Raw genomic sequence first — 27,483 nt, 5'->3', positions numbered from 1 at the left:
ATACATAATTTATTTATATTAATGTCATTCTCCCCCCAGACTGTAAACTCACTGTGGCCAGGAAATGTGTTTACCACCTCTGCTATATTGTACTGTCCCAAGTGCTTACTACAGTGCTCTGCACACATTAAGTACTCAATAAATACAGCTGATTGGTTGGGATGCTCAATGCTGTACCCCTGCCTTTTCCTAACCATGAAGCTCACTGGTTGGCAAATAAAACTTCCTGAAACCCATCTGGGTCAACAACCACCTATCCAATCTGAGTGTCTGGGAGTCCTTCAGCCCATGTAAAATACCTCTTCCAGGAGGTATTTCCAGATTGTCCACGTCACACCATCCCATCAGCCATTCAATCAGTTAAACACTGGTATTTATTGAGTACTTACTGTGTGAAGGTCACCGTGCTAAGAGCGTAAGACAGTACAATACAACAGAGTTGGTAGACACGTACCCTGCCCACCACCAGCTTACAGTCTAGAGTTCATAGATTTATCGATTTGTTCATTTCTGTATTCAGTCACTTATGTCTATTTAATCGACCAACTATGGATGGTCAGACGAGCGGGAGTATGTTTGATGGAATTTCTTGCATGCTTGTCTACTCTGCCCTTGAAAATACAGCAGTGTCCCTTGTATGTGGGGGCATATCCTTGCTTAGACACCAATGGTTATGAGTGGAAATGCATAGCATGCCCTACTGGGAAGAGCCCGGGCCTGGGAGCCAGAGGACTTTAGTTCTAAATCCAGCTCTGCCGCTTGTCTGCTGTGTGATTTGGGCAAGTCACTTCACTTCTCCGAGCCTCTATTTTCTCATCTGTCAAATGTGGATTCAATACCTCTTCTCTCTCCTATTTAGACTGTGAACTCTATATGGGACCTGATGATCTTATCTAACCCAGCACTTAGTAAAAATAACAATAATAATAATAATAATAATTGTGGTTTCTGTTAAGTGCTAACTCTATGACAAGAAAGTTAATCAGGCTAGATACAGTCCCTGTCCTTCATGGGGTTCACAGTCTAAATAGGAGCGAGAACAGGTATTGAATCCCCATTTTACAGATGAGGAAACCGAGGCACAGAGAAGTTAAGTGACTCCACCATCAGGGGCTTCAAATGCAAAAGATTTGTATATTGGGATCGTGCTTTCACCCTCTATTGTAATGTCCCAAACTCTTAGATGCACACACTAGGTGCTCAATAAATACCATTGATTGATTGATTGACTAAAAGTGGATTGGGGGGGGGGTCCCTTCATTTTTATCTTCTCTTTATATTTTATAGTACTTGTTAAGGGCTTACTATGTGCCCGTCACTGTACTAAGCACCGGGATAGATGCACGATAATCAGGTTGGACACTGTCGCTGTCCCACAAGAGGCTCACAGAATAAGTAGGAGGAATAATCTCCATTTTACAGATGAGGTAACTGAGGCCCAGAGAAGTGAAGTGACTTGCCCCAGGTCCCGCAGCAGGTAAGTGGCAGAGTAGGGATTAGAACCCAGGTCCTCTGACACTCAGGCCTGTGCTCTTTCCATTAGGCCCCACTGCTTCTCATTAGGCCACATTGGCACAACAATGCCACATTTCTAGATTTGGGGGAAGGTAATTGAACTCCCAGGCTTCAGGACACCTGGGGATTTAAGCCAGCTGGGACTAGCAAGTTTGCATCACCTCCCTCCTTTCCTTGCCCAAGCCATGCCTCCCAGAAAGAAATTTTACCCAGAAATGTCTCTTGGGCCATCCACAAGGGACACCCCACACCCCCACTTTGCTTCACAAATCTCATCTCCAAAGGCCTCCAAAGGGCCACGTAGAAGGTTGGTTTCTTCCCATCCAAGGCCCTGCAGCTGGCTGGTTGTGGTTGGCTGGCTGGTGTGGTGCAGCTGGTTGGCTGGCTGCCAACTCTGTTGTATTAGACTCTCCCAAGCACTTAGTACAGTGCTCTGCACCCAGTAGGTGCTCGATAAATACCATCGATTGACTGATTAATGGGAAAGACTTCCAGGATCCCAATTCCTGGGTCTCCAGTCTCTTCAACATGCTCTGATCTAAGCATCTTCCCCCGGCATCCTCTTCAAACACCAAGACAGAGTCCCAGGGAGGGGAGGGGATATTTCCAGGTACTCACTGAATGGAAGGACACAGTGGAGTCGATTTCCAGACACCCTACCTCTCCTCATAAGGCGGCTCAGCAGAGATCACCACCGACCCTTTGGTAAATTTACTTCGACTCCTGCTTTGGGGGAGAGCCTGGATTTGTGCAATAGTCTGGGAAAGAAAGGTATTTTCTTGATGAACTCAAGGAACTAGTGGACTAGTGTAGACTGTTAGCTTGATTCTAGACTGTAGACTTTTGGGCAGAGAAGATGGCTGCTAATTATTATTAATAATATTAATAATGATAATGGTAATAATGACTGTGATATTTTTAAGTGCTTATTATGTGCCAGGCACTGTGCTAAGCTCTGGGGTGGGTACAAGCAAATTGGGTTGGACACAGTCCCTGTCCCTCATGGGGCTCACCATCTTAATCGCCCTTTTACAGATGAGGTAACTGAGGCATAGAGAAGTGAAGTGACTTAGCCAAGGTCACAGAGGAGGCAAGTGGTGAAGTCAGGGTTAGAACCCAAGACTGTTACATTCTGTTGTACTCTCCCAAGCGTTGAGTTCAGTGCTTTGCACATAGTAAGCATTCAATAGATACCACTGATTGAGTGATTGTTTGGAAAGAGCATGTTCCTGGGAGTCAGAGGAGCTGGGTTCTAATCCCAGCTCTGCACTTGTCTGCTGGGTGACCTTGGGCAAGCCACTTAACTTCCCTGGGTCTCTGTTTTTTTCATCTGCAAAACGGGGATTCAATTCCCATTCTCCCTAGACCGTGAAACCCCACGTGGGACAGGGACTGTGTCTGACCTGATTAACTTGTATCTATCCCAGCACTTAGAACAGTGTGTGGCACATAGTCAGTGCTTAATAAATACTAGAAAAGAAATGATGAAACATTTCTGGGAAAGTAGTAGTAGTAATAATAATAATAATAATACAGATGGTTCTTGCTAAGCTCTTACTATGTGCCACACACTGTTCTAAGTGCTGGGATAGATACAAGTTAATCAAGTTGGACACAATTCCTGTCCCACATGGGGCTCACATTCTTATCCCCATTTTACAGATGAGGCAACTGAAGCACAGAGAAATGAAGTGACATGTCCAAGGTCACACAGCAGACATGTGGCAGATCCAGGATTAGAACCCAGGTCCTTCTGAGTCCCAGGCCCAGGGCCTAAGCCAATTCGACTCTACTTCAGTGGTCCAATGTGGCCCTCAGATTCTGGAATTCCAGTTCAGTCTCGAGAGTCCTGTCCCACTATGGTGGTTGGGGCCAGTGCTCGCAGATTCTGGCCACCGAGGGACCTCTTGACATGGCAGGCATTTCAATGGGAACATGGCATAATTCCGTCAATCGTATTTATTGAGCACTTACTGTGTGCAGAGCACTGTACTGTTTGGGAGAATACAACAATAGAGCAGACACATTCCCTGCCCACAGCAAGCTTACAGTCTATGTCAAAAATAACATTTTGCAAAGGTTCCCCTGCATCTGTCCAAACCTAGGGCCGGTGCCTAGAGGGGCTCAGAGCCCTTTCCATTAATAATTGTGGTATTTGTTAAGTGCCAGGCACTGTAGAAAGCTCTGGGGTAGACACAAGATAATAGGGTTGGACATTGTTCCTGTCCCACTTTAGGGCTCACACTCTTATTCCCCATTTGACAGATGAGGTAATTGAGGAACAGAGAAGTGAAGTGACTTGCCCAAGGTCACACAGCAGACGAGTTTGATCTTTGCCTTCGCTTCTCAGGCCCCTCTAAACTCAGGAACAACTTTCATTTGAGCCAAGGAGCATCAGTTGGGGAGAAAGGAAGTTCGGAACCAAAAACAAAATCCCAGACTTGATGCCCCCTACAAGCAGGAAGACAGAACAGCAGGTAGTCAGACTGTCTAATTTAAAACTGGACAAATAGCCACCCTAGGTTTCTGACTTATTCAACCAATGCCTCTTGGTACCCTGTAGCCTGGTCCAAGAACCTTGACTAGGGATTGCTTTCCTGGAGTGGGAAGTTACCTTCTCCAAGTAATGTTTAACTGACCTGTCAGCCCTACTGTCAGAATCAGGACCCCTGTCCATCTCTGTTCAGTCATGCTCGTGGTTGGACATTGGGAGATCCAGTACTAAGAGCAGTGTTCTAAGTGCTAGGGTAGATATGAGGTAATCAGCATGATTTACTGAGTGGAAAGAGCCCGTGCTTGGGAGTCAGAGGTCATGGCTTCTAATTCTGCCCCTGCCACTTGTCAGCAAGTCACTGAACTTCTCTGTGCCTCAGTTGCCTCATCTGTAAGATGAGGATGGAGCCTATGAGCCCCACGTGAGACTACCTGATTACCTTGTATCTACCCCAGCACTTAGAACAGCGCTTGGCACATAGTAAACACTTAACAAATACCATTATTATTATAGAGTCCCTGTCCCACATGGGGCTCACAGTCATAATCCCCATTTTATAGATGAGAGCTGAGGCACAGAGAAACCAAGTGACTCACCCAAGGTCACACAGCAGACAAGTGGTGGAGCTGGGATTAGAACCCAGGTCCTTCTGACTCCCAGGTCCGAGCTCTTTCCTCTAGATCACGCTGCTTCTCTAAGGGCAGTTGCTTAGTGCAATGAATTGCACCCAGGGGGCACTAAGATACCTTTACTCTTACTATCAATCCATCAGTTGTATTTCTTGAGCATTTACTTTGGGTAAAGCACTGTACCAAGTACTTAGGAGAATACAATATAGCAGAGACTACTGCGTCCGATGTGAATCAGCTCTCATTCAATTGCATTTATTGAGTCTCTTACTATGTGCAGAGCGCTGTACTAAGCGCTTGGGGAAGTACGATAAAACAGAGTTGATGCTTCCTGTCCATAATGAGCTTACAGTCTACAGAGGGAGACAGGCATTAATCAATTAACCCAACAATAAATGGTATTTATTGAGCACTTGCTGTTTACGGAGCACTCTACTAAGGCCTTGGGAGAGTACACTGTAACAGAGTTGGTAGACACGTTCCCTGTCCACAAGGAGATGGTAATTTTACAGTCTCCAGTGGTTTGGAGACCAAGCAGCATTATCCTTTCTTCTAAATCTCCATTCTCCTCCCCCGTTCAAGATGCTCAGGGCATCACAGGACAGAAATGGCCAATTGTACATGTGTGACCAGATTCCTCCTGCTGGGGTTCTCGGAGGTCCGGGAGCTGCAGCTGGTCCATGCCGCGCTGTTCCTCCTGGTCTACCTGGTAGCCCTGACGGGGAATCTCCTCATCGTCGCCGTCACCGCCCTCGACCGGAGACTCCACACCCCCATGTACTTCTTCCTCAGGAACCTCTCCTTCATAGACGTCTGCTACATCTCCGTCACCGTCCCCAAATCCATATTCAATTCCCTGGCCCACAGGTGTGATATTCGTTTCCCAGACTGTGTTCTTCAAGTATTCTTCTTCATCTCCCTGGCGTCTGCCGAGATGGGCGTCCTCACGGTGATGTCCTACGACCGCTACGCCGCCATCTGCCGCCCCCTGCTCTATGATGCTGTCATGAGCAGAGGGGCCTGTGCGAAGATGGCGGCCACCTCCTGGCTCAGCGGAGGCTTTGCCGGGCTGATGCACACAGCCGCCACCTTCTCTAGAACCTTCTGTGGTTCCAACATGATCCAACAGTTCTTCTGTGACATCCCCCAGCTCGTAAGAATATCCCATAGTAAAGGCAACGTTGCAGAAGTGGGAGTCTCTCTGGGAACTATAAGTCTCGCCCTCGCCTGTTTTGTTTCCATGGTGGTGTCTTATGTTTACATCATTTCCACCGTGTTGAAGATGCCGTCTGCTGAGGGCCGCTCCAAAGCCTTCTCCACCTGCCTGCCCCACCTCGTCGTGGTGATTTCTTTTCTCTCGACGAGTAGCTTCGCCTACTTAAAGCCGACAACAGAGTCCCCGTCTGCCCTGGATTTGTTGCTGTCCATGTTCTATGCCGTGGTGCCCCCTGCCCTGAACCCCCTCATCTACAGCCTAAGGAACCGGGACATGAAGTCTGCCCTGGAGAAGATGCTGGGCAGAAAACTTTCCCTGTAGCTGCAAATGTCCTTTTGTTAAAAATGGTATTTGTTAAGCTCTCATTATGTGCCAGGCACCGTACTAGGCACCTTATCAAAACTCTCGCCCCCTCCCTTCTTCCCGCCCAAACAGCCATCTTCAACCCTTTGCTTTCCAATAGCTTCTTCGCCACTGCTTTCCATCATGCCCATGTCTCCCCTATCCTAAAAAAACAACCCTCCCTTGACCCCACAGCTCCCTCTAGTTATTGCCCCACCTTCCTCCTACCATTCCTCTCCAAATTCCTTGAGCTAGTTGTCTACACCAGCTTCTCAAATGCCTCTCCTCCAATTACCTCCTTTATCCCCTCCAATCTCGCTTCCGTCTCCTTCACTCCACAGCAACCACCCTCTCAAAGGACACCAGTGATCTTCTTCTAGCCAAATCCAATGGCCTCTAATGCAACCTACTCCTCTTCGACCTCTTAACTTCTCTCGACACTGTGGACCTCCCCCTTCTACTGGAAATGTCATTTAACCTTGGCTTCACTGACTCTGTCCTCTCCTGGTTCTCCTCTTATCTCTCTGGCCATTCATTCTCAGTTTCCCTTGTGGGCTCCTCCTCTGCCTCCCACCCCCTAACTGTGGGGGCCCCTCAAGGTTCAGTTCTGGGTCCCCTTCTATTCTCCATCTACACCCACTCTCTTGGAGAACTCTTTCACTCCCGTGGTTTCAACTACCACCTCTATGCGGATAACACCCAATTCCACATCTCCAGCTCTGATCTCTCTCCCTCTCGCCAGTCTTGCATCTCCTCCTACCTTCAAGACATCTCTACTTGGATGTCCTCCCATCACCTCATGCTTAACCTGTTCAAAACAGAGCTCCTTATCTTCCCACCCAAACTCTGTCCTCCCCCTGACTTTCCCATCACTGTAGATGGCACCACCATCTTTCCTGTCTCACAGGCTCAAAGACAGGGGGTTATCCTTGACTCCTCTCTCTCATTCAACCCACCTATTCAATCCATCACTAACTCCTGTCAGTCCCACCTTGACAACATCCTTAACATCCACCCTTTCCTCTCCGTTCACCCTACTACCACATTAATACAATCATTCATCATATCCCCCAGAGATTACTGCATCAGCCTCCTTGTTGACCTCCCAGCCTCCTGTCTCTCCCCATTCCAGTCCATACTTCACTCTGCTGCCCAGATCATCTTTCTACAAAAATATTCAGGACCTGTCACCCCACTCCTCAAAAAACTTCAGTGGTTGCCCATCCACCTCTGCACCAAACAAGAACTCCTCACCACTGGCTTTAAAGCACTCCATCACCTTGCCCCCTCCTATCTCACCTCTCTTCTCTCCTTCTACAACCCAGCCCACACACCTCACTCCTTTACTGCTAACCTTCTCACTGTGCCTCGATCTCACCTATCTCACTGCCAACTGCTAGCCCACAACCAGCCTCTGACCTGGAATGCCCTCCCTCCCCAAATCTGAGACAATTACTCTCCCCCACTTCAAAGCTTTATTGAAAGCACATCTCCTCCAAGAGGCCTCCCAGACTAAGCCCCACTTTTCCTCATCTCCCACTCCCTTCTGCGTTACCCTGACTTGCTCCCTTTGCTCACCCCCCCCCCCCGCCCCCAGCCCCACAGCACGTACGTACACATCTGTAATTTCCTTTATTTGTACTGATGTCTGTCTCCCCCACTCTCAACCGTACACTCGTTGAGGGCAGGGAATGTATTTATTGTTGTACTTTCCCAAGTACTTAGTACAGTGCTCTTCACACAGTAAGCACTCAACAAATATGATTGTACGAGTGAATGAATGAGTGAATACTAAGTGCTCGGGTAGATATCCGATAGTGTTCTGTCCCACCAGGGCTCAGAGACTTAATCTGCATCTTACAGATGAGGTGATTGAGGCCCGGAGAAGTGAAGTGATGTGCCCCAGGTCACATAGCAAACAAGTGGCGGAGCTGGGGTAAGAACCCAGGTCTTTTGACTTCCAGGACTGTGCTCTTTCCACTAGGTCAAGTTGCTTCTCCAGGCTGTTTGGTTCTGAAAGTCATTTCCCCTTGTTTCACAAAGACATACAGTATTTGCGTTCACACCAAGTTCATATTCCTTCCTTCCTTTCGACCCCTCTTCAGTTGAGCACCTAGTTGGATGTTGGGAAAGACAGTAATAATAATGATAATACTAATAATAATTGTCTTATTTGTTAAGTGCTTACTATGTGCCAGTCGCTGTTCTAAGCACTGGAGTAGATACAAGATAATCTGGCTGGACACAGTCCCGGCCCACACAGGGCTCACAGTCTTAATCCCCATTTCACAGATGAGGGAACTGAGGCACAGAGAAGTTAAGTGACATTCCCAATGTCACATAGCAGACAAGGTGCGGAGCCAGCATTAGAACCTGGGTCCTTCTGATTCCCAGGCCCATGCTCTATCCACTATGCCATGCTGACTCTCCAAGAAGGGACTCTGCTCTGCCATAACCACTGATCCCACTATATGCTTGAAGTCTTTTACCTCATCTGTAAAATGGGGATTAAGATTGTGAGTTCCGTGTGGAACATAGACTGTGTCCAATCTAATTAACTTGTATCTACCCCAGTGTTTAGTACAGTGCCTGATGCAGTGGATAGAGCACAGGCCTGGGAGTCAGAAGGTTATGCGTTCTATTCCTGGCTCTGCCACTTATTTGCAGTGTGACCTTGGGCAAGTCACTTCACTTCTCTGGGCCTCAGTTACCTCATCTGCAAAAGGGGAAGTAAGACTGTAAGCCCCATGTGAGATAAGGACTGTGTCTAACCTGATTACCTTGTATCTACCCCAGTGCTTAGAACACTGCTTGGCACATAGTAAGTGCTAAACAAATGCCATAATTATTATTAGTGATTATTATTAGTTATTAAGTACCATATTTATGATAAGATTACAGAAAACTCATCAGGATATGCAAAACCAAAATCCAGTCTGCTGGACCTGATTAACTGATTAACTGAGAAACAGCCTGGCCTAGTGCGAGGAGTCCGGCCCTGGGAGTCAGGAGAACCTGGGTTCTAATTCACCCACTGTGACCTCTCTGCTGTGTGACCTTGGGCAAGTCACTTCACTTCTCTGGGCCTCCGTTACCTCATCTATACAATGGGGTTTAATACTGGGAGCCCCATGTAGGACATGGACTGTGTCCAACCTCTTTAGCTTGCATCTACCCAATGCTTAATACAGTGCATGGCATACAGTAAGTGCTTAATAAAAGCAATTTAAAGAAAACAAATACCCATTCTCCCTCAATATCCATTTAGAGACGTAGCACTACCTTTATCACTATTAGAGTATAAATTCCTTGAAAACAAGGATTGTTTCTTCAACCTGGAGAAGCAGCATGGCTTAATGGAAAGCACAGGGGCTTGGGAGTTAGAGAACATGGGTTCTAATCCCGGCTCAGCCACTTATCTGCTGTGTGACCTTGGGCAAGCCACTTAACTTCTTTGTGGCTCAGTTCCCTCATCTGTAAAATGGGGATTAAGACCGTATTTCTTTGTATCTACACCAGTGCTTAGAACAGTGCTTGGCAAATAGTAAGTGCTTAACATTCATTCATTCATTCAGTAGCATTTATTGAGCACTTACTATGTGCAGAGCACTGTACTAAGCGCTTGGAATGTACAATTTGGCAACAGATAGAGACAATGCCTGCCCAGTGATGGGCTCACAGTCTAAACGGGGGAGACAGACGGCAAAGCAAAACAGAACAAAGCAAAACAAGACAACATCATCAAGATAAATAGAGTCAAGGAGATATACAGCTCATTAACAAAATAAATAGGGTAATAAATAATATATACAAATGAGCACAGTGCTGAGGGGAGGGAAAGGGGGAAGAGCAGAGGGTGAGGGGGGGTGGGGGGAGGGGGAGCAAAGGGAAAGGGGGGGCTCAGTCTGGGAAGGCCTCCTGGAGGAGGTGAACTCTCAGTAGGGCTTTGAAGAGAGGAAGAGAGTTAGTTTGGTGGATGTGAGGAGGGAGGGCATTCCAGGACAGCGATAGGACGTGGGCCAGGGGTCGACGCCGGGACAGGCGCGAACGAGGGACCATGAGGTGGTGAGCGACAGAGGAGTGGAGTGTACGGGGTGGGCAGTAGAAAGAGAGAAGGGAGGTGAGGTCGGGGGTGGGGGGTGGGGCAAGGTGATGGAGAGCTCTGAAGCCAAGAATGAGGAGTTTTTGTTTCATGCGAAGGTTGATAGGCAACCACTGGAAGTTTTTAAGGAGGGGAGTGACATGCCCAAAGCGTTTCTGTAGGAAGATGATCCTGGCAGCAGAATGAAGAATAGACTGGAGTGGGGAGAGACAGGAGGAAGGGAGATCAGAGAGGAGACTGATACAATAATCCAGTCGGGATAGTATCAGAGCCTGTTCCAGCAAGGTAGCAGTTTGGATGGAGAGGAAAGGGCAGATCTTGGAGATATTGTGAAGGTGAGACCGGCAGGTGTTGGTGATGGATTGGATGTGTGGGGTGAATGAGAGCAGAGTCAAGGATGACACCAAGGTTGCGGACCTGTGAGACGGGAAAGATGGTAGTGCCGTCCACAGTGACAGGCAAGTCAGGGAGGGGACAGGGTTTGGGCGGGAAGATAAGGAGCTCAGTCTTAGACATGTTGAGTTTTAGGTGGTGGGCAGACATCCAAGTGAAGATGTCCTGAAGGCAGGAGGAGATAGGAGTCTGGAGGGAGGGGGAGAGAACAGGGGAGGAGATGTAGATTTGGGTGTCAATTGCGTAGAGATGATAGTTGAAGCTGTGGGAGCGGATGAGTTCACCAAGGGAGTGAGTATAGATGGAATGGTGGTATTTGTTAAGCACTTACTATGTGCAAAGCACTGTTCTAAGCGCTGGGGGGGGGAAATACAAGGTGATCAGGTTGTCCCACGTGGGGCTCACAGTCTTAATCCTCATTTTACAGATGAGGTTACTGAGGCACAGAGAAGTTCAGTGACTTGCCCAAGGTCACACAGCTGGCAAGCGGCAGAGCTGGGATTAGAACCCACGACCTCTGACTCCCAAGCCCGGGTTCTTTCCACTGAGCCACACAGCTTCTCTGCAAGTCACTTAATATGTCAGTGCCTCGGTTGCCTCATCCGTAAAATGAGGATTCTGTACCAGTTCTCTTCCTACTTAGACTGGGAGTCCCATGTGGGATGGGGCTGTGTTTGACCTGATTAATTTGTATCTACCCCAGAGCTTAGAACAGGGCTTGACGCATTGTAAGTGACTTAATAAATACCCTAATTAAAAGAACCTAGGTCCTCTGAGTCCCAGGTCTGTGCTCTGTCCACTAGGGTACACTCCTTCCCCTTGTTAGTAATACTGTTACTAGAGAGTATTAAGCACTTTCTGTGTGCCAAGAACAGTGCTAAGATCTGGGGTAGATTGTCTTTTCTTATGCCGTCAAAGCGTCTTCAACCCATACCAATGCCACGGACAAATCTCTTCCAGAATGCTCCACCTCCATCTGCAATCATTCTGGTAGTGCAGCCATAGAGTTTTCTTGGTAAAAATACAGAAGTGGTTAACTATTACTATTGCCTCCTTCCGTGCAGTAAACATGAGTTTTCGCCCTTGATTCTCTGCGATGCCACTGCTGCCCAGCACAGGTGAGTTTTGACTTGTAGCAGATTGCCTTCCACTCGCTAGCCACTGGCCAAGCTAGAAATGGAATGGATATGCCTCTGCTTGACTCTTCCTCCTGCAGTTGAGTCTGGTAGAGTAATGGGAACTCTCCAGGCGCGACCCTGAGAGGGGATTGGGGTAGCTATGAGACAATAAATGAAGCTCATTTCCTGGCCCAGCCAGGGTTCACATTCTGAAAGATAGGAGGAACAGATTCCTCTGTGGGCCTCATAAACCACTTTTGCCAATACACTCAAGGATCGCAAGGGAATATGTTCTCCCTATCATGGCCCTGCTCCAGGCCAAGCCGAGGAGACCCGTTCATTTCCACCCCCTCTCAATCACTAGAAGCTGTGTGGCCTAGAGGATAGAGCCCAGGCCTGGGAATCAGAAGGACCTTGGTTCTAATCCTGGCTCTGCCACTTGTCTGCTGGGTGACCTTGGGCAAATTACTTCACTTCTCTGGGCCTCAGTTCTCTCATCTGTAAAATGAGGATTAAGAATGTGAGCCCCACATGGGACAGGGACCGTGTCCAACCTTGTATCTACCCCAGCTCTTAGTCCAGTGCTTGGTAGTGCTAAGCACTGTCAGTGCTTAACAAATGCCATAAAAAAGTCCCATAAGGTCACCCATTCATTGGTTCTGTGGCATCCTAACTTGGCTCACTGTGATATCCTGCACAATAGAGAGAATGAAGAAAATCTGCTCTCGAGGCCAGCAAATTCTTGGAATTTTCTCTCTACCGAGGAGGGCAGACTTGGTTCAGAGGGGTTTCTTTGTGGGTTTCATAATCTTGAGAATTAGGCTGGTTTTATCTGTTTTGTTCACTGCAGGCCTCTGAGAAACTAGAAACAGCACAGACATGTGCTCCCATATATCTAAGATCAGAAGGCACAAATGATCCAAAAAACCCCAATCCCTTTGACGATTAGCCTTAAATTGGAAAGCTGAGGGATGGTGTCCGTACAGACAGGGGGGAAAGGAAGCCGCCAAACTTTTGATCCCAGACTCGGTCTTAATAAGCATCAGAGTTAAAAAAAAAAAAAGGCTTCCTCTGACTATCTTTTATCATTATTCATTATCATCATTATTATATTTGCTAAGTGCTGGGAAGCAGCATGGCCTAATGTAGAGGGCACAGGCCTGGGAGTCAGAAGAACCTAGGCTCTAATCCCAGCTCTGTCCAGTTGCTTGCTGTGTGACCTTGGCAAGTCACTTAACTTCTCTGTGCTTCAATTTCCTCAACTGTAAAACGGGGATACCAGTTCTCCCTCTTATTTAGACTGCGAGCCTTATGTGGGACAGAGACTGTATCTGACCTAATTGACTTGTGCCTTCCCCAGCATTCAGAACAGTGTTTGACACATAGTAAGCACTTAACACATACTATACTCCCCTATAAATTGCCAATCAATCTATCAAGTGATAGTATTTACTGAGTATATACTGGATGAAAAACATTGTACTCTGCCCATGGAAGAGTAGATTCCTGCCCTTGAGGAGTTTCAAATCTAGTGGGGGAGACAGATTATTAATTACAGATATGGAAAGTTAGAGTATACGAGTATGTACATACACATACCATAACACATACCATAACACATACATATGATAATACATACCATTATCAATCAATACCCAATCAAGCACTTACTATGTGCCAGCCCTGGGATAGATACAAGTTCATCAGGTTGGACACATTCCCTATCCCACATGGGGCTCATAAGCTGACTAGGAGACTATCTCTCATAGTCTGAATCCCCATTTTACTGTTGAGGATACAGAGGCATAGAAAAGTTAAGTGACTTGCCCAGGGTCACACTGCAGGCAAGTGGCAGAACAGGCTGTGACCTTTCTACTAGCCCATGTGGCTTCTCATGGGTAAATAGGTCATGGTCTAACAGTGGGAAAGTATGTGGGACCAGCCCAATGTTCTATTTTCTGGGGGTTTCTTCGATGTGGGCTTTGAGTCTCCTGGATCTCACCTGTCTTTTGGAGAAGGAGCGTGGCCTAGTGGAAAATGTCCCTGCCAGGGAATCAGAGAACCCAGGTTCTACTCCCAGCTCTAACACGCATCTGCTGTGTGACCTTGGTGAAATCACTTAACTTCTCTGTGACTCATTTACCTCATCTATAAAATAGAGATTAAGTCTGTGAGACCCATCTGGGACACAGACTGTATCCAATCTAACCTGATTGTTTTGTATCTACCCCTTGCTTAGTACAGTGTCTGGCACATTTTAAGCACTTAATAAATACCGTTAAAGAAATTCTCATCTCTTCACCCTGTCCTCACTCCCTTCTGCATCCCTTATACACTTGTGCCCTCATCGTTTAAGAACTTTGATACCTACCCCTACCAACGACAAAGCACTTAATTACATATCCTTAAATGCTATTGCTTCCACTAACTAATTCATTTAATGACTGCCTCCCAAGCTAACCTGTAGATCCCTTAAGGGCAGGATCATGTCTACCAATTCTGCCATTCCCTCCCAAATGCTTAGTACTGTGCTCTACACACAGTAAGCTCTCAACAAATACCGTTGATTGATCAATTGATTGGATTCCCACTCTCCTCTAGACTGTATGCTTGTTGTGGACAGGAGCAAGTCTACCAACTCTGTTGTACTGTACTCTCCCAAGTGCTTAATGCAGTGCTCTCCACATAAGAAGGGATTGGTACGGTGCTCTGCACACAGTAAGTGCTCATTAAATACGATTGAATGAATAAACACGATTGATTGGAAAGGTAAATTTTCAGTAAATTTCAGCAACAGAGGTGAAGAGAAAACTGTCTCCTCTAGATAGGCAAGAAGATTTGACTCACTCTTAGGAGGTGCAATTTCCTGATATGTGATGAGTGAGAAAATTCAGATAATTAATTTTTTTTTTGTATTTCCACGTTTATGAAAAAATTCAACTCTGAACAGTTGCTTGCCATCATTTTCACTTGCACTGGAAGGTTGAGAAACCCAACTAGAACACAGAAAAGAAGCCAAGTCTTGATCCTGAAGCAAATATTCATGTCAGAAATTGTTTCATCTTTACACTGTGTAATGGGATGATAAAGGTGTAAAAGAAAGCATGAGCGAAGTTCATTTACAGAATCGTTATTCTGATTTGGAAATGGGAGATACAGAAAAGGAGTTTGTGACTATAATCAGAACTGGTGTCCAGAAAGCTTTTCTGCAGGCTACTGGAAAGAACATGGCTCTGAGAATCAGAACACCTGGTTTCTATAGCTCTAACTCTGCCTGCTGGGTTTATGCCATCGGTGGTGAAAGTCAAACTTCTTCAAAACCGGCAAAGCTTAAGCCACCTGAGAGGCTAAATCAGAGCAACCTTAAGCCTCATAAAGAACGCAGAGAGGGCACAGTAATTATTCCCACCCAAATAATTATAATGATGGTATTTGTTAAGTGCTTACTATGTGCCAAGCACTGTTCTAAGTGCTGGGGTAGAGCCAAGGTAATCAGTTTGTCCCATGTAGTCAATGGTATTTGTTGAGAGCTTACTGTGTGTAGAGCACAGTACTAAGCATTAGGGAGGGAATGGCAGAATTGGTAGATATGATCCTGCCCTTAAGGGGCACAGTCTTAATCCCCATTTTACAGATGAGTAACTGAGGCAGAGAAAAATTAAGTGACTTGCCCAAAGTCACACAGCTGAGAAGTGGCAGAGCCGATTTTAGAACCCACCACCTCTGACTCCCAAGCCCGTGCTCTTTCCACTAAACCACGCTGCTTCTCAATAATAATAATAATGATGGTATTTGTTAAGCACTTACTATGTACCAAGCACTGTTCTAGGCGTTGGGGTAGATCCAAGGTAATCAGGTTGTCCCATGTGGGGCTCACAGTCTTACTCCCCATTTTACAGATGAGGTAACTGAGGCACAGAGAACTGAAGTGACTTGCCCAAAGTCATGCAGCAGACCAGTGGTGGAGCTGGGATTAGAACCCATGTCCTCTGATTCCCTAGCCTGTGCTCTTACCACTAAGCCACGCTGCTTCTTTTATGGAATTCGTTAAGCACTTACTATGTATCTAACACCATTCTAAGGTCTGGGGTACATACAAGTTAATCATGATGAACACAGTTTCTGCCCAACATGAGGCTTACAATCTAAAGAGGAGGGAGAACAGGTATTTCATCTCCATTTTACAGTTGAGGAAATAGGCATAGGGAAGTAACATGGACTTGCCCAAGGTCACCCAGCTGACAAGTGGCAGAGCAGGGATTAGAATCCAGGACTGTGCTCTTTCCACTAGGCCAAGCTGTTGAAGTGGAAAGCATATTACCTGGGACAAATTATCAGGAGGATGAACCCAATTAATCTCTGATGAACTTTAAAACTCTACAAAAGCCCTCATATTTTCCCTCTTAGGAATTGAGACTTAGAGATGACTAAATCAAGTTTTGCTTAGTAGAGCTTGATCCACCCAGAGGAACCCCAATTTCATGAACTCTTCTCTTTCTTCTACCCAACAGTAAATACTAATTAGGGCTTAGGGTTTAGGATGCTTGAAACTTTCTTCAGGTGCCTGAGGGAGCTGTTATGTAGATAAGCTCTTCTACTTTCTGGCCCCAATGATTTAAGTTCCATCTTTCTTAATCACTCCCCCAGCATCTCATTTGTAGCCTCTCAAAGTTTATTTCTCATGAGGAAGTCAATTCCTCTTTGGATTAAGCTGAAATGACAATTAAATGATTATCTGTCCCTGGGTGGACTTTCTCATTTCAAAGGAACTGCTTCAGCTTTGTAGCATTATTCAGAATCAAGTCCTATGTCAGAAAAAAAACCAAACAACAATATCCCCTTTCCATCCTATCTATCTGATTAAGTTGGATTAAGTTGAAATGACAATAAATTATTATCTATCCCTGGGAGGGCTTTCCCATTTCAAAGGAACTGCTTCAGCTTTGTGGCATTACTCAGAATCAAGTCTGATGTTAGAAAAAAAAACAAAAACCTCTTTCCATCATAACTCTCTGCATTGTGGCCGCCATTTTGTTCAACAGGATTGGCCTTAAATTCAGTGGTGCGGATCTCCCCAGTGGGATGGGTCACTATGGAAACTGACCCTCTGTGGTCATTTCTCAATCAATCAATCAATTGTATTTATTGAGCACTTACTGTGTGCAGGGCCATTGACTAAGCACTTTGGAGAGTACCATATCACAGAGTGGGTAGACAGGTTCCCTGTCCACAAGGTGCTTCCAGTCTAGAGGTTTCTCCTCTAGAAAGCAGGATGGGGCAGTGCTAACATGAAAGGAGAAGTAGCTGGAGATGGCAAGTTTTCTCCAATCAATAGGACTGCAATTCCTCAGTAAAGAGAACCTGAAGGTTGACTCCAAGAACAGCAAATACAGGATTAATCAATCAATGGTATTTATCGACTGCTTACTGTGTGCCAAGCATTGTACTAAGCACTTGGGAGAGTACAACAGAGTTGGTAGAGACGTTCCCTCCCTGCAATGAGCTTACACTCTATAGGGGGAGACAGACATTAATCAATCAATTGATGGTATTTATTGAGAGCTTACTGGGTGAAAGCCCTGTACTAAGAGCGTGGGAGACATGCTCCCTGCTCACAATGAGCTTATGGTCTTAAGGAGGAGACAGACAGTCAATCAGTCACTGGCATTTATTGAGCACTTACTACTTGCAGAACGTTTACTAAATGCTTGGGAGAGTAGAATACAACAGAATTAGCAGACATGTTCCTTGCCCATAAAGAACTTTAGTCTAGAGGGGGAGATGGACATTAAACAACGTGGCTCAGTGGAAAGAGCCCGGGCTTGGGAGTCAGAGGTCATGGGTTTGAATTCCTGCTCTGCCACTTGTCAGCTGTGTGAATGTGGGCAAGTCACTTAACTTCTCTGTGCCTCAGTTACCTCATCTGTAAAATGAGGATGAAGACTGTGAGCCTCCTGTGGGACAACCTGATTACCCTGTATCTACCCCAGCGCTTAGAACAGTGTTCTGCACATAGTAAGCGCTTAACAAATGCCATCATTATTATTAATATTATTAATATTATTATTAATAATGTTAATTATTAACATTAATGTTAATTATCAACATTAGTGCCAAGCACTATTCTAAGTGCTGGGGTAGATACAAGGTAATCAGGTTGTCCCAGGTGGGGCTCACAGTCTTCATCCCCATTTTACAGATGACGTAACTGACAAGTCACACAGCAGACAAGTAGTGGAGCCGGGATTAGAACCCACATCCTCTGACTCCCTAGCCTGTGCTTTTGCCACTAAGCCACGCTTAGTGATTAATTGATCAATCAGTGGTATTCGTTGAGCACTTACTGTGTGCAGAGGATTGTACTAAGCGCTTGGGAGAGTGCAATGCAACAGAGTTAGTAGATGAGGTCCCTGCTCACGATTTACAATCCAGAGGGAATGTACATAAATGCTGTGGGGTGAATATCAAACTGGAAGCAGCATGATCTAGTGGCTCGTTCCCGAGCCTGGGAGTCAGAAGGATCTGGGTTCTAATCCCAGCTCTGCCATATGTCTGCTGCGTCACCTTGGGCAAGTCACTTCACTTCTCTGGGCCTCAGTTCCCTCATCATCTGTAGAATGGGGATTAAGACTGTAGAATGGGGATTAAGACTGTGAGCCCCATGTGGGACAGGGATTTCGTCCAACCTGATTAGCTTGTATCTACCCCAGTGCTTAGAACAGTGCTTGACACATAGTAAGCACTTAACAAATGCCATTATTATTATTATTATTATTATTCAGGGGGTTCTCCTAGCCAGGGTGCATATGACTCCTTTCCCAGTTTCCCATTGGATAGTTACCCAAGAGCAGACAATGCCCTATGTGTTCATTCATTCATTCATTCATTCATTCATTCATTTATTCAATCGTATTGATTGAGCACTTACTGTGTGTGGAGCACTGCACTAAACGCTTGGAAGAGTACAACATAATAAACAGACACACTCCCTGACCACAATGAGCACAATGAACCTTAGAGGGGTACAGAGGTGTGAACAGAGCTGAGTTTATTGCCTGCCCCCCGCCACTTGTCCCTGGTATATCTCCTCTCTCTGCCTAAAGACCCAAAGACAAAAATCTACCCATGAGCACAGCTTTGCCACCTCCCTGCCATGCATCATTTTAAATTTTATTTATAGAATTTGTTAAGGGCTTACTATTTAGCAGACACCATACTAAGTGCTGGGGTAGATGATACAAGTTTATCAGGCTAGACACAGTCCATGTGCCATGTGGAGATCACAGTTTTAAGCCCTCATTTTAGAGATGAGGTAACTGAGGCACAGAGAACTGAAGTGACTTGCCTAAGGTCACACAGCAGGTATGCGGTGGAATTAGTATTAGAACCCAGGTCCTCTGACTCCCGGGCCCATGCTCTTTCCATTAGGCAAAACTGCTTCTCAGTGAAGCTTGACAGCACACAAAGAGATGGCTTTTGTGTGTGCACAATAGAACTGAGATGCTGGGTTTTGCTTTAGCCTTTTCAGTCCCTGCTCCCCCAAAGGTGAATTTTACTTGTCTGCTGTCTGACCTTGGGCTAATCACTTCACTTCTCCATGCCTCAGTTGCTTCATCTGTAAAATGGGGATTGAGACTGTGAGCCCCGTGTGGGACAGGGACTGTGTCCAACCCGATTTGCTTGTATCCACTCCAGCACTTAGTACAGCACCTGGCACAAAGTAAGCGCTTACCAAATACTATAACTACTATTATGGGAATAATTATTACTATTATTATGGGAAGCAGTGTGGCTCAGTGGCAAGAGCCCGGACTTGGGAGACAGAGGTCATGGGTTCGAATCCCGGCTCTGCCCCTTGTCAGCTGTGTGAATGTGGGCAAGTCACTTAACTTCTCTGGGCCTCAGTTACCTCATCTGTAAAATGAGGATGAAGACTGTGAGCCTCACGTGGGACAACCTGATTACCCTGTACCTACCCCAGCGCTTAGAACAGTGCTCTGCACATAGTAAGCGCTTAACAAATACCAACATTATTATTATTATTATTATTGCTATTATCAGGGTTGTCTTCTTTGAGTTCTTTGTGGCCAAGGAATGTGTCTGTTTCTTGTTAGGTTGTAGTCAGTCGGTCAATCAATCGTTTTTATCGAGCACTTACTGTGTGAAGAGCACTGCACTAACCGTTAGGGAGAGTACAGTAAAACAATAAACAGACACATTCCCTGCCCCCAACGTGCTTACAGTCTAAAGGGGGAGATGCTTAGTACAGGAATATGCACACAGTAAGTGCTCAATAAATATGATTGAGTGATTGATTCAGTTCAAAGACAGGTAGATAGGAAGCAGTGCACCCTAGTGGAAAGAGCACGGGCTTGGGAGTCAGAGGACGTGGGTTCTTGTCTGCTCTATGACCTTGATGAATAACTTCACTTTTCTGTGCCTCAGTTTCCTCATTGACAAAATGGGAATGTAATGCCTGTTTTCCCTCCTGTTTACACTGTGAGCCTCATGTGGGAGAGGGACCGTGTCCACCCCGGTTAACTTTTATCCACCCCACCACTGTGAACAGTGTTTGACACATAGTAAATGCTTAGCAAGTACAGTAAAAAAACTATATACTGCATTAATGAGTGTGTATATGAGTATGTGCATGTGAAATATAACTATTTCTATACAAATTAATATATATTCTATTTGGCACTGTATCTGCTTGTCTTCACCATTAAAGTTTAGTGTCCTTGATGATATGGATCATGTCTTTTACTTTTACTAAATGTTCTTAAGCATCTAATCTTGTGTTCTGAATACAGTAGGTCCTCAATGAGTGCTCTGGATGATAACAATGATGAGTATGATGATGATGTTAATATCAAATAATAATTGCAGTTTTCATTATTATTAATAGCAACAGTATTTAAATGCTTACTAAGAGTCAATCACTAGGTAGATACAAATTAATCAGGTTGGACCCAGTCCCTCTCCCACATGGGACTCACAGTCTAAGCAGGAGGGTGAACAGGTAATGAATCACTATTTTACAATTGGGGAAACTGAGGCACAGAGCAGTTGAGTGACTTGCCCAAATTCAAATAGCAGGCAAGTGGCAGAGCCAGGATTAGAACCCAGGTCCTCTGACTCCTAGGCCTGAGCTCTTTTCACTAGGGCACACTGTTCCTCAGTTATCCAAGTACTGGTTAAGCACTTCCTATGTGGCCAAACACAATGAGATAGGACACAGCCCCTGCCGCCCATGAGGCTCACAATCTAAGGGAGAGGGAGAACAGGCATCTTTGCCCCATTTTTCACATGAGAAAACTGAGGTACAGAGAAGTGAAGTGGCAAGCCCAATTGTCACACAACAGGCCAGTAGCGGATCTGCGATTAAACATGCAGACCAAAAAAGCTGTTCATAACCGCAGTTCCCAGGCCCAGCTCTGAAACACCATTATAATAATAATAATGGTATTTGTTAAGTGCTTACTATATGTCCAGCACTGCTCTAAGAGGTGGGATACATGCAATCTAATCGGGTTGGATACAGTCCCTGTCCCACATGGGTCTCACAGTCTTAATCCCCATTTTCCAGATGAGGTAACTGAGGCCCAGAAAAGTGAAGTGACTTGCCCAAGATCACACAACAGACAAGTGGCAGAGTGGGGATTAGAACCCAGGTCCTTCTTACTCCCAGGCCCATACTCTATAGACTAGGCCACACTGCTTCTCTATTGTGAGCTAGAGACAGGAAAACAGAAGGGAGGACTGGATGGAATCTGTCCAATCCTTTGCACAAATTATTTAATTAATCTGTGTCTTTCCTGAGAACACAAGGACCTATTCCCTGAGGCCACAGAAGACCTCAAAAAGTCCTACTGAGCCCAAACCAGAGCCCTTTGGAGAGAAGGTAACACCATTCTTCAGGTGAGGTAGGTGAGAGGGCTTTATGGCTCATGGCAAGGTAACATTTCTTGTGCTGCTTTTAATTTTTTGCATGTGCTCTCTGACACCTTCATTCTAGGGAATTTTCATCAGCAAAAACTAACCTAGCCCCTAAAATGCCAAAACCTTTCAGTCAGGAGAGTGAAATGTAGACCCAATTCTCTATCTTTGGAAGTGTTCAAAGATAGATTAGCCTCAAACCTCAATGACCTCCTTATTGTCCTATTTTCAGATGGACTATCAATTAAGGCTATTTATTGAGCACTTACTGTGTGCAGAGCAATCAATCAATGGTATTAATTGAGCACTTGCCATGTGCAGAGCACTGTGCTAAGCTCTTGGGGGAGTACAATACAACGGAGTTGGTAGACACATTCCCTGCCTACATTAAGCTTACATTCTATAGAGGGAGACACACATTAGCACAAATAAATAAATTATCGGTATGTACATAAGAGCTGTGGGACTGAGGATGAGGTTAATATCAAGTGTTCGAAGGTTAGAGATCCAAGTGTATAGATGATGCAGAAGGGAGAGGAAATTGGAGAAAAGACTGCTTAATATGGGAAGGCTTCTTGGAGGAGATGCCAATTTAATAAGAATTTGAAGGTGGGGAGAGTGGTGGACTGTCAAATATGAAGAGGGACAGAGTTCCAGGCCAGAGTCCGGACATGGGTGAGAGGTCGACAGTGAGAGAAATGAGATCGAGGTACAGTGAGGAGGTTGGTGTTAAAGGAGCAAAGCGTGTGGGCTGGACTGTAGCAGGAGATCATGGAGGTAAAGTAGGAGGGGGTTGAAATGATTGAGTGTTTTGAAGCTGATGGTAAGAAGTTTGTTTGTCATGCAAGTGGATGGGCAACTACTGGAGGTTCTTGAGGAGCAGGAACACGTGGATAGGATGTTTTAGAAAAATGATACAAACAGCAGAGTGAAATATAGACTTGAGTAGGGAGAGACAGGAGGCAAAGAGGTCAGTGGGAAGGCCAAAGAAGTAATCAAGGTGGGATAAGATAAGTGCCTGGATTAATGTGATAGCAGTTTGGACAGAGCGGAAGGGGTGGATTTTAGCCATGCTGTGAAAGTTGAACCAACATGATTTGGTGACAGATGGACTATGTGGGTTGAAAGAGAGAGATGAGTCGAGGGTAATACCAAGTTTATGGGCTTGTGAGAAAGGGAGGATGATGGTGCTTTGTACAGTGAAGGGAAAAACATGGGGAGGACAGGGTTTAGGTGGGAAGATGAGGAGTTCTGTTTTGGACATGCTAAGTTTGGGGTGTTGGCGGGCCATCCAGGTAAAAATGTCCTGAAGGCAGGAGGAATTGTGAGACTACGGAGAAGGAGAGAAGTCATTTGTGAATCATCTGTGTAACGATGGCAATCGAAGCCATGGGAGTGAATGAATTCCCCAAAGGAGTAAGTGTAGACAGAGAAGAGAAGGGGACCCAGAAATGAGCCTTGAAGGGCCCCCGCCATCAGAGGATGGGAGACGAAGGGCCCATGAAGGAGATTGAGAATGAGCAGCCAGAGAAATAGGAGGAGAACTAGGAGAGGACAGTGTCAGTGAAGCCGAGGTTGGATAATGTTTCCGGAAGGGGATTAGGATGACGGTAGACGGCTGAGAGGTCGAGGAGGATTAGGATGGAGTAGAGGCCAGCAGATCTGTCAAGAAGAACGTTATTGGTGACTTTAGAGAGGGCTGTTTCTGTGGAGAGAAGGGGGTGGAAATCAGATAGCAGGGGATCAAGGAGAGAACTGGAGGAGAGGAAACTGAGACAGATCCAAGCACTCACCCCAGCCCTTCAACGCTCATGTCCAAACCCTTATAACCTATTTCCCCTATCCCTGAACTATTTTAATGATGGCTTCCCCCTGTAGAAGCCATGTAAGCCCTTTATGGGCAAAGTTTACATCTACTGAATCGTACTTTCCCAATCGCTTAGTACAGTGCTCTGCCCACAGTGCATCCTCAGTAAATACCATTGATTGACTGATTGAGTGAAAATGCTCCCTTCCAGTTCCATGACTGTATGATTTAATGTGGAGTAAGAAAAACGCAATAAAAGTGGTTTGAACAGTTTGTGCAGGAGAGAGAATTTAGGTTCAATCCACAGTTGATAAACTCATGTCCTCATCAAATAATTGAATCTATTCTTTTGCTCCATTTTTATCCACTCAACCTGAGTTTCTCACATTGTCTTTGCTTAATATTCCAGGGAGTTGAAGGTTATTTTTTTATGGTATTTGTTAAGCACTTACTATGTGTCAAGCACTCTTCTAAGCACCAAGGTAGATATGAGATAATCAGGTCGGGCATAGGTTGGTCATTGAAAATAGGCAATGAAAATCTTCCAAATGGGGAAGTTTGGTTTCAGAAAGCTTGACAAAATATTGGGAAGCTTCTATTTTTTTATGACATTTGTTAACTGCTTTCTATGTGCCAGGCCCTGTTCTAAGCCCTGGGGTAGATACAGGATAATCAGATTAAACATGCTCCCTGTCTCATTCCAAATTGGAGAGAGGAGGATTTAATCCCCATTTTACAGATGAGGAAACCAAGGCACAGAGAAGTTAGGTAATTTGCCTAAGGCCACCCAGCTGACAAGGGGAACATTTGGGATTAGAACCCAGGGTCCCCTGACTTGCAGTCCTGTGCTGTTTTCACTAGGGCAAGTTCCTTCTGTTCTGCCAACATCTCATTCTACCGGCAGACAGAGTAATAAGTTTAGTGGCCCATTGTCTCAGGAGAGGGTATTTCTCCCATTCTAATATTAAGTCTGTTGAAAGTAAAGGGACAATTATTTTTAACAGTGTAACAAAACATTAGTCTTTCTTGAAAATACCATTTTCTTCTGTGAGGAAAATACATTTACTATGGTACTTATTGTTTGCTATGTGTCGATCGGAGAAGTAGCATGGTTTAGTGAATAGAGTGCGGGCCTGGGAGTTAGAGGACCTGGTGTCAAATCCTGGATCCACCACTTCTCTGCTTTGTGCCCTTGGGGAGTAACTTAACTTCTGTGAGCCTCTGTTACCTCATCTGTAAAATGGGAATTAAGACTGAGCTCCATGTGGGACATGGACTGTGACCAACCTGATTATTTTCTTCCTACCTTAACACTTAGTGTAGTGCCTAAGTGTTAATTAACAAATTAACATTAAATACCATTAACACTTTAACAAATTAAACAATTAACACATAGTAAGCACTTAACCAGTACCACAATTATTATTATTATTATTATTATTATCATTCATTGGAGTTGGTAGACAGTTCCCTGCTCACAGTGATCTTACAGCCTGGAGTTTGCAGTCTTCACATTCTAAATTCCTCCCTGCCCTCAAATCACATGTTCTTTTCTCCTCTTAATTGTCCCTCACTCTCAACTCTCCCATCTTAAACCAATTGCTCACACACTTCCCACTTTCTGGGGACTCCTATCTGCTTCAAATCTGCCAGACCATAATATATAATAATATATATGATATTAATATATAATATATTAATTTGTTAATTAAACAAATTAACAAATACCATTAAAGAAAAAAAAGCAGTGCTCTAAATGTTGAGATAGGTAGACATTAATCAGATTGGACTCAGTCCCAATCTAAGTAAGTAAATTTATCTGGATTTTGGGGTTTTCCAAGTATGGTTGACTTACTTCCTGTTCGCTCTATTGATCTGAGTTGAGTCTTATACACACTTTATAATTCAGAAGATAAAAAGCAGGGTTTCTCTGACCCCAAATGGATTTTTTGGAGAGAAGTAGAAAATATTGCCACTCAATCATTTCCCCAAGATTTAATTAAAATGGTCTGATTATTTGTAGTGGTGAATATGCTTTAGTTTCTACAGAAATTAGAGAAATAAGGTTCACAGTCTTGGGAGTCTAGAGACCTGGGTTCTAATCCCGACTACGCCACTAGTCTGCTGTGTGACCTTTGTCAAGCCACTACAATTCTCTCTGCCTCGGTTACCTCATTTGTAAAAGGGGATTCATTCATTCATTCATTCATTCATTCAGTTCATTCATCCAATCGTATTTATTGAGCATGTACTATGTGCAGCACACTGTGCTAAGCGCTTTGAAAGTACAATTCGGCAACAGATAGAGACAATCCTTACCCAACAACGGGCTCACAGTCTAGAAGGGGGAGACAGACAACAAAACAAAACAAAACAAGTAGACAGGCATCAATACCATCAAAATAGATAAATAGAATCATAGATAGATACACATCATTAATGAAAAAATAAATAGAGTAATAAATGTGTAGAAATATACACACCAGTGCTGTGGGGAGGGGAAGGGGGTAGAGCAGAGGGAGGGAGTAGGGGCAATGGGGAGGGGAGGAGGAGCAGAGGGAAAGGGAGGGTTCAGTCTGGGAAGGCTTCCTGGAGGAGGTGAGCTCTCAGGAGGGCTTTGAAGAGGGGAAGAGAGTTAGTTTGGTGGATGTGAGGAGAGAGGGCATTTCAGGTCAGTGGTAGGACGTGGGCCAGGGGTCAACGGTGGGACAGGCGAGAACAGGGCACTGTGAGAAGGTTAGCGGCAGAGGAGCAGAGTGTAGGGGGTGGGCTGTAGAAGAAGAGAAGGGAGGTGAGGTAGGAGGGGGCCAGGTGATGGAGAACTTTGAAGCCAATAGTGAGGAGTTTTTCTTTCATGGGAAGGTTGATAGTCAATCACTGGAGATTTTTGAGGAGGGGAGTGACATGCCCAGATCGTTTCTGTAGAAAGATAATCTGGGCAGCGGAGTGAAGTGTAGACTGAACTGGGGAGAGACAGGAGGATGGGAGATCAGAAAGGAGGCTGATTCAGTAATCCAGATTCAGAACTTGTTTTCCCTCCTACTTCAGACTGTGAGCTCTTTGCGGGACCTGATTATTTTGTATCTTCCCTAGTGCTTAGTACAGTGCTTGGCACACGGTAAGCACTTATCCAATAACACAATTAAATATAGAAAATTTTTGTTAAAGTGCATCCTGGAGGATCTTGCTTTGAATTCGCGGAGCAACATGGACTCCAACTTAGACTGTGGGACAGGGACTGTGCCCAACCTGATCATCTTGTATTGACCCCATTGCTCAGTATATTGCTTGAGACATAGTAAGTGCTTAACAAATGCCATTAATATATTATTATATATTATGGTCTGGCAGATTTGAAGCAGATAGGAGTCCCCAGAAAGTGGGAAGTGTGTGAGCAATTGGTTTAAGATGGGAGAGTTGAGAGTGAGGGACAATTAAGAGGAGAAAAGAACATGTGATTTGAGGGCAGGGAGGAATTTAGAATGTGAAGACTGCAAACTCCAGGCTGTAAGATCACTGTGAGCAGGGAACATGTCTACCAACTCCAATGAATAATGATAGTAATAATAATAATAATTGTGGTACTGGTTAAGTGCTTACTATGTGCCAATCACTATTCTAAGCATGGGGGGTAGATGAAAGTTAATCAAGTTGGACACAGTTCCTGGCCCACATTGGCTCACACTCTTAATCCCTACTTTTTGCAGTTGAGGTAACTGAGGCCCAGAGAAGTTAAGTAGCTTGCCCAAGGTCACACAGCAGACATGTGGCAGAGCTGGGATTAGAACCCAGGTCCTTCTGACTCCCAGACCTGTGCTCTATCCAATAAGCCACTTGAGACTTTTGCTACTCCACTGACATTTTAATTCTTCTTCCACTTGCATTCTCAAACCTTTCTCGATTTTTCACTCAATGCCAGCAGGACTCCATT

At 45.1% G+C, this 27,483-nt stretch overlaps 1 protein-coding gene and 1 non-coding gene across 2 annotated transcripts; one reads left to right on the top strand and one right to left on the bottom strand.

The window, feature by feature from the left end:
• Nucleotides 1-5,245: 5,245 nt before the first annotated feature.
• On the top strand, nucleotides 5,246-6,175 carry LOC100078208 (olfactory receptor 14A16-like). Its single transcript, XM_003428814.2, has one exon. It carries the CDS (start codon nucleotides 5,246-5,248, stop codon nucleotides 6,173-6,175), a length of 930 nt encoding a protein of 309 aa, XP_003428862.2.
• A 5,644-nt stretch (nucleotides 6,176-11,819) lies between these two features.
• LOC114808809 lies at nucleotides 11,820-11,957 on the bottom strand. The gene has a single exon (XR_003756576.1). It is a non-coding gene; the product is annotated as a small nucleolar RNA SNORA7 (small nucleolar RNA).
• Nucleotides 11,958-27,483: the final 15,526 nt, after the last annotated feature.

The sequence above is a fragment of the Ornithorhynchus anatinus genome, unplaced genomic scaffold (genome assembly GCF_004115215.2).
Source record: "Ornithorhynchus anatinus isolate Pmale09 unplaced genomic scaffold, mOrnAna1.pri.v4 scaffold_233_arrow_ctg1, whole genome shotgun sequence".
Lineage (NCBI taxonomy): Eukaryota > Metazoa > Chordata > Mammalia > Monotremata > Ornithorhynchidae > Ornithorhynchus > Ornithorhynchus anatinus.
Note: the sequence above shows the minus strand (reverse complement) of the source record. Positions and strands in the feature narration are given on the sequence as shown.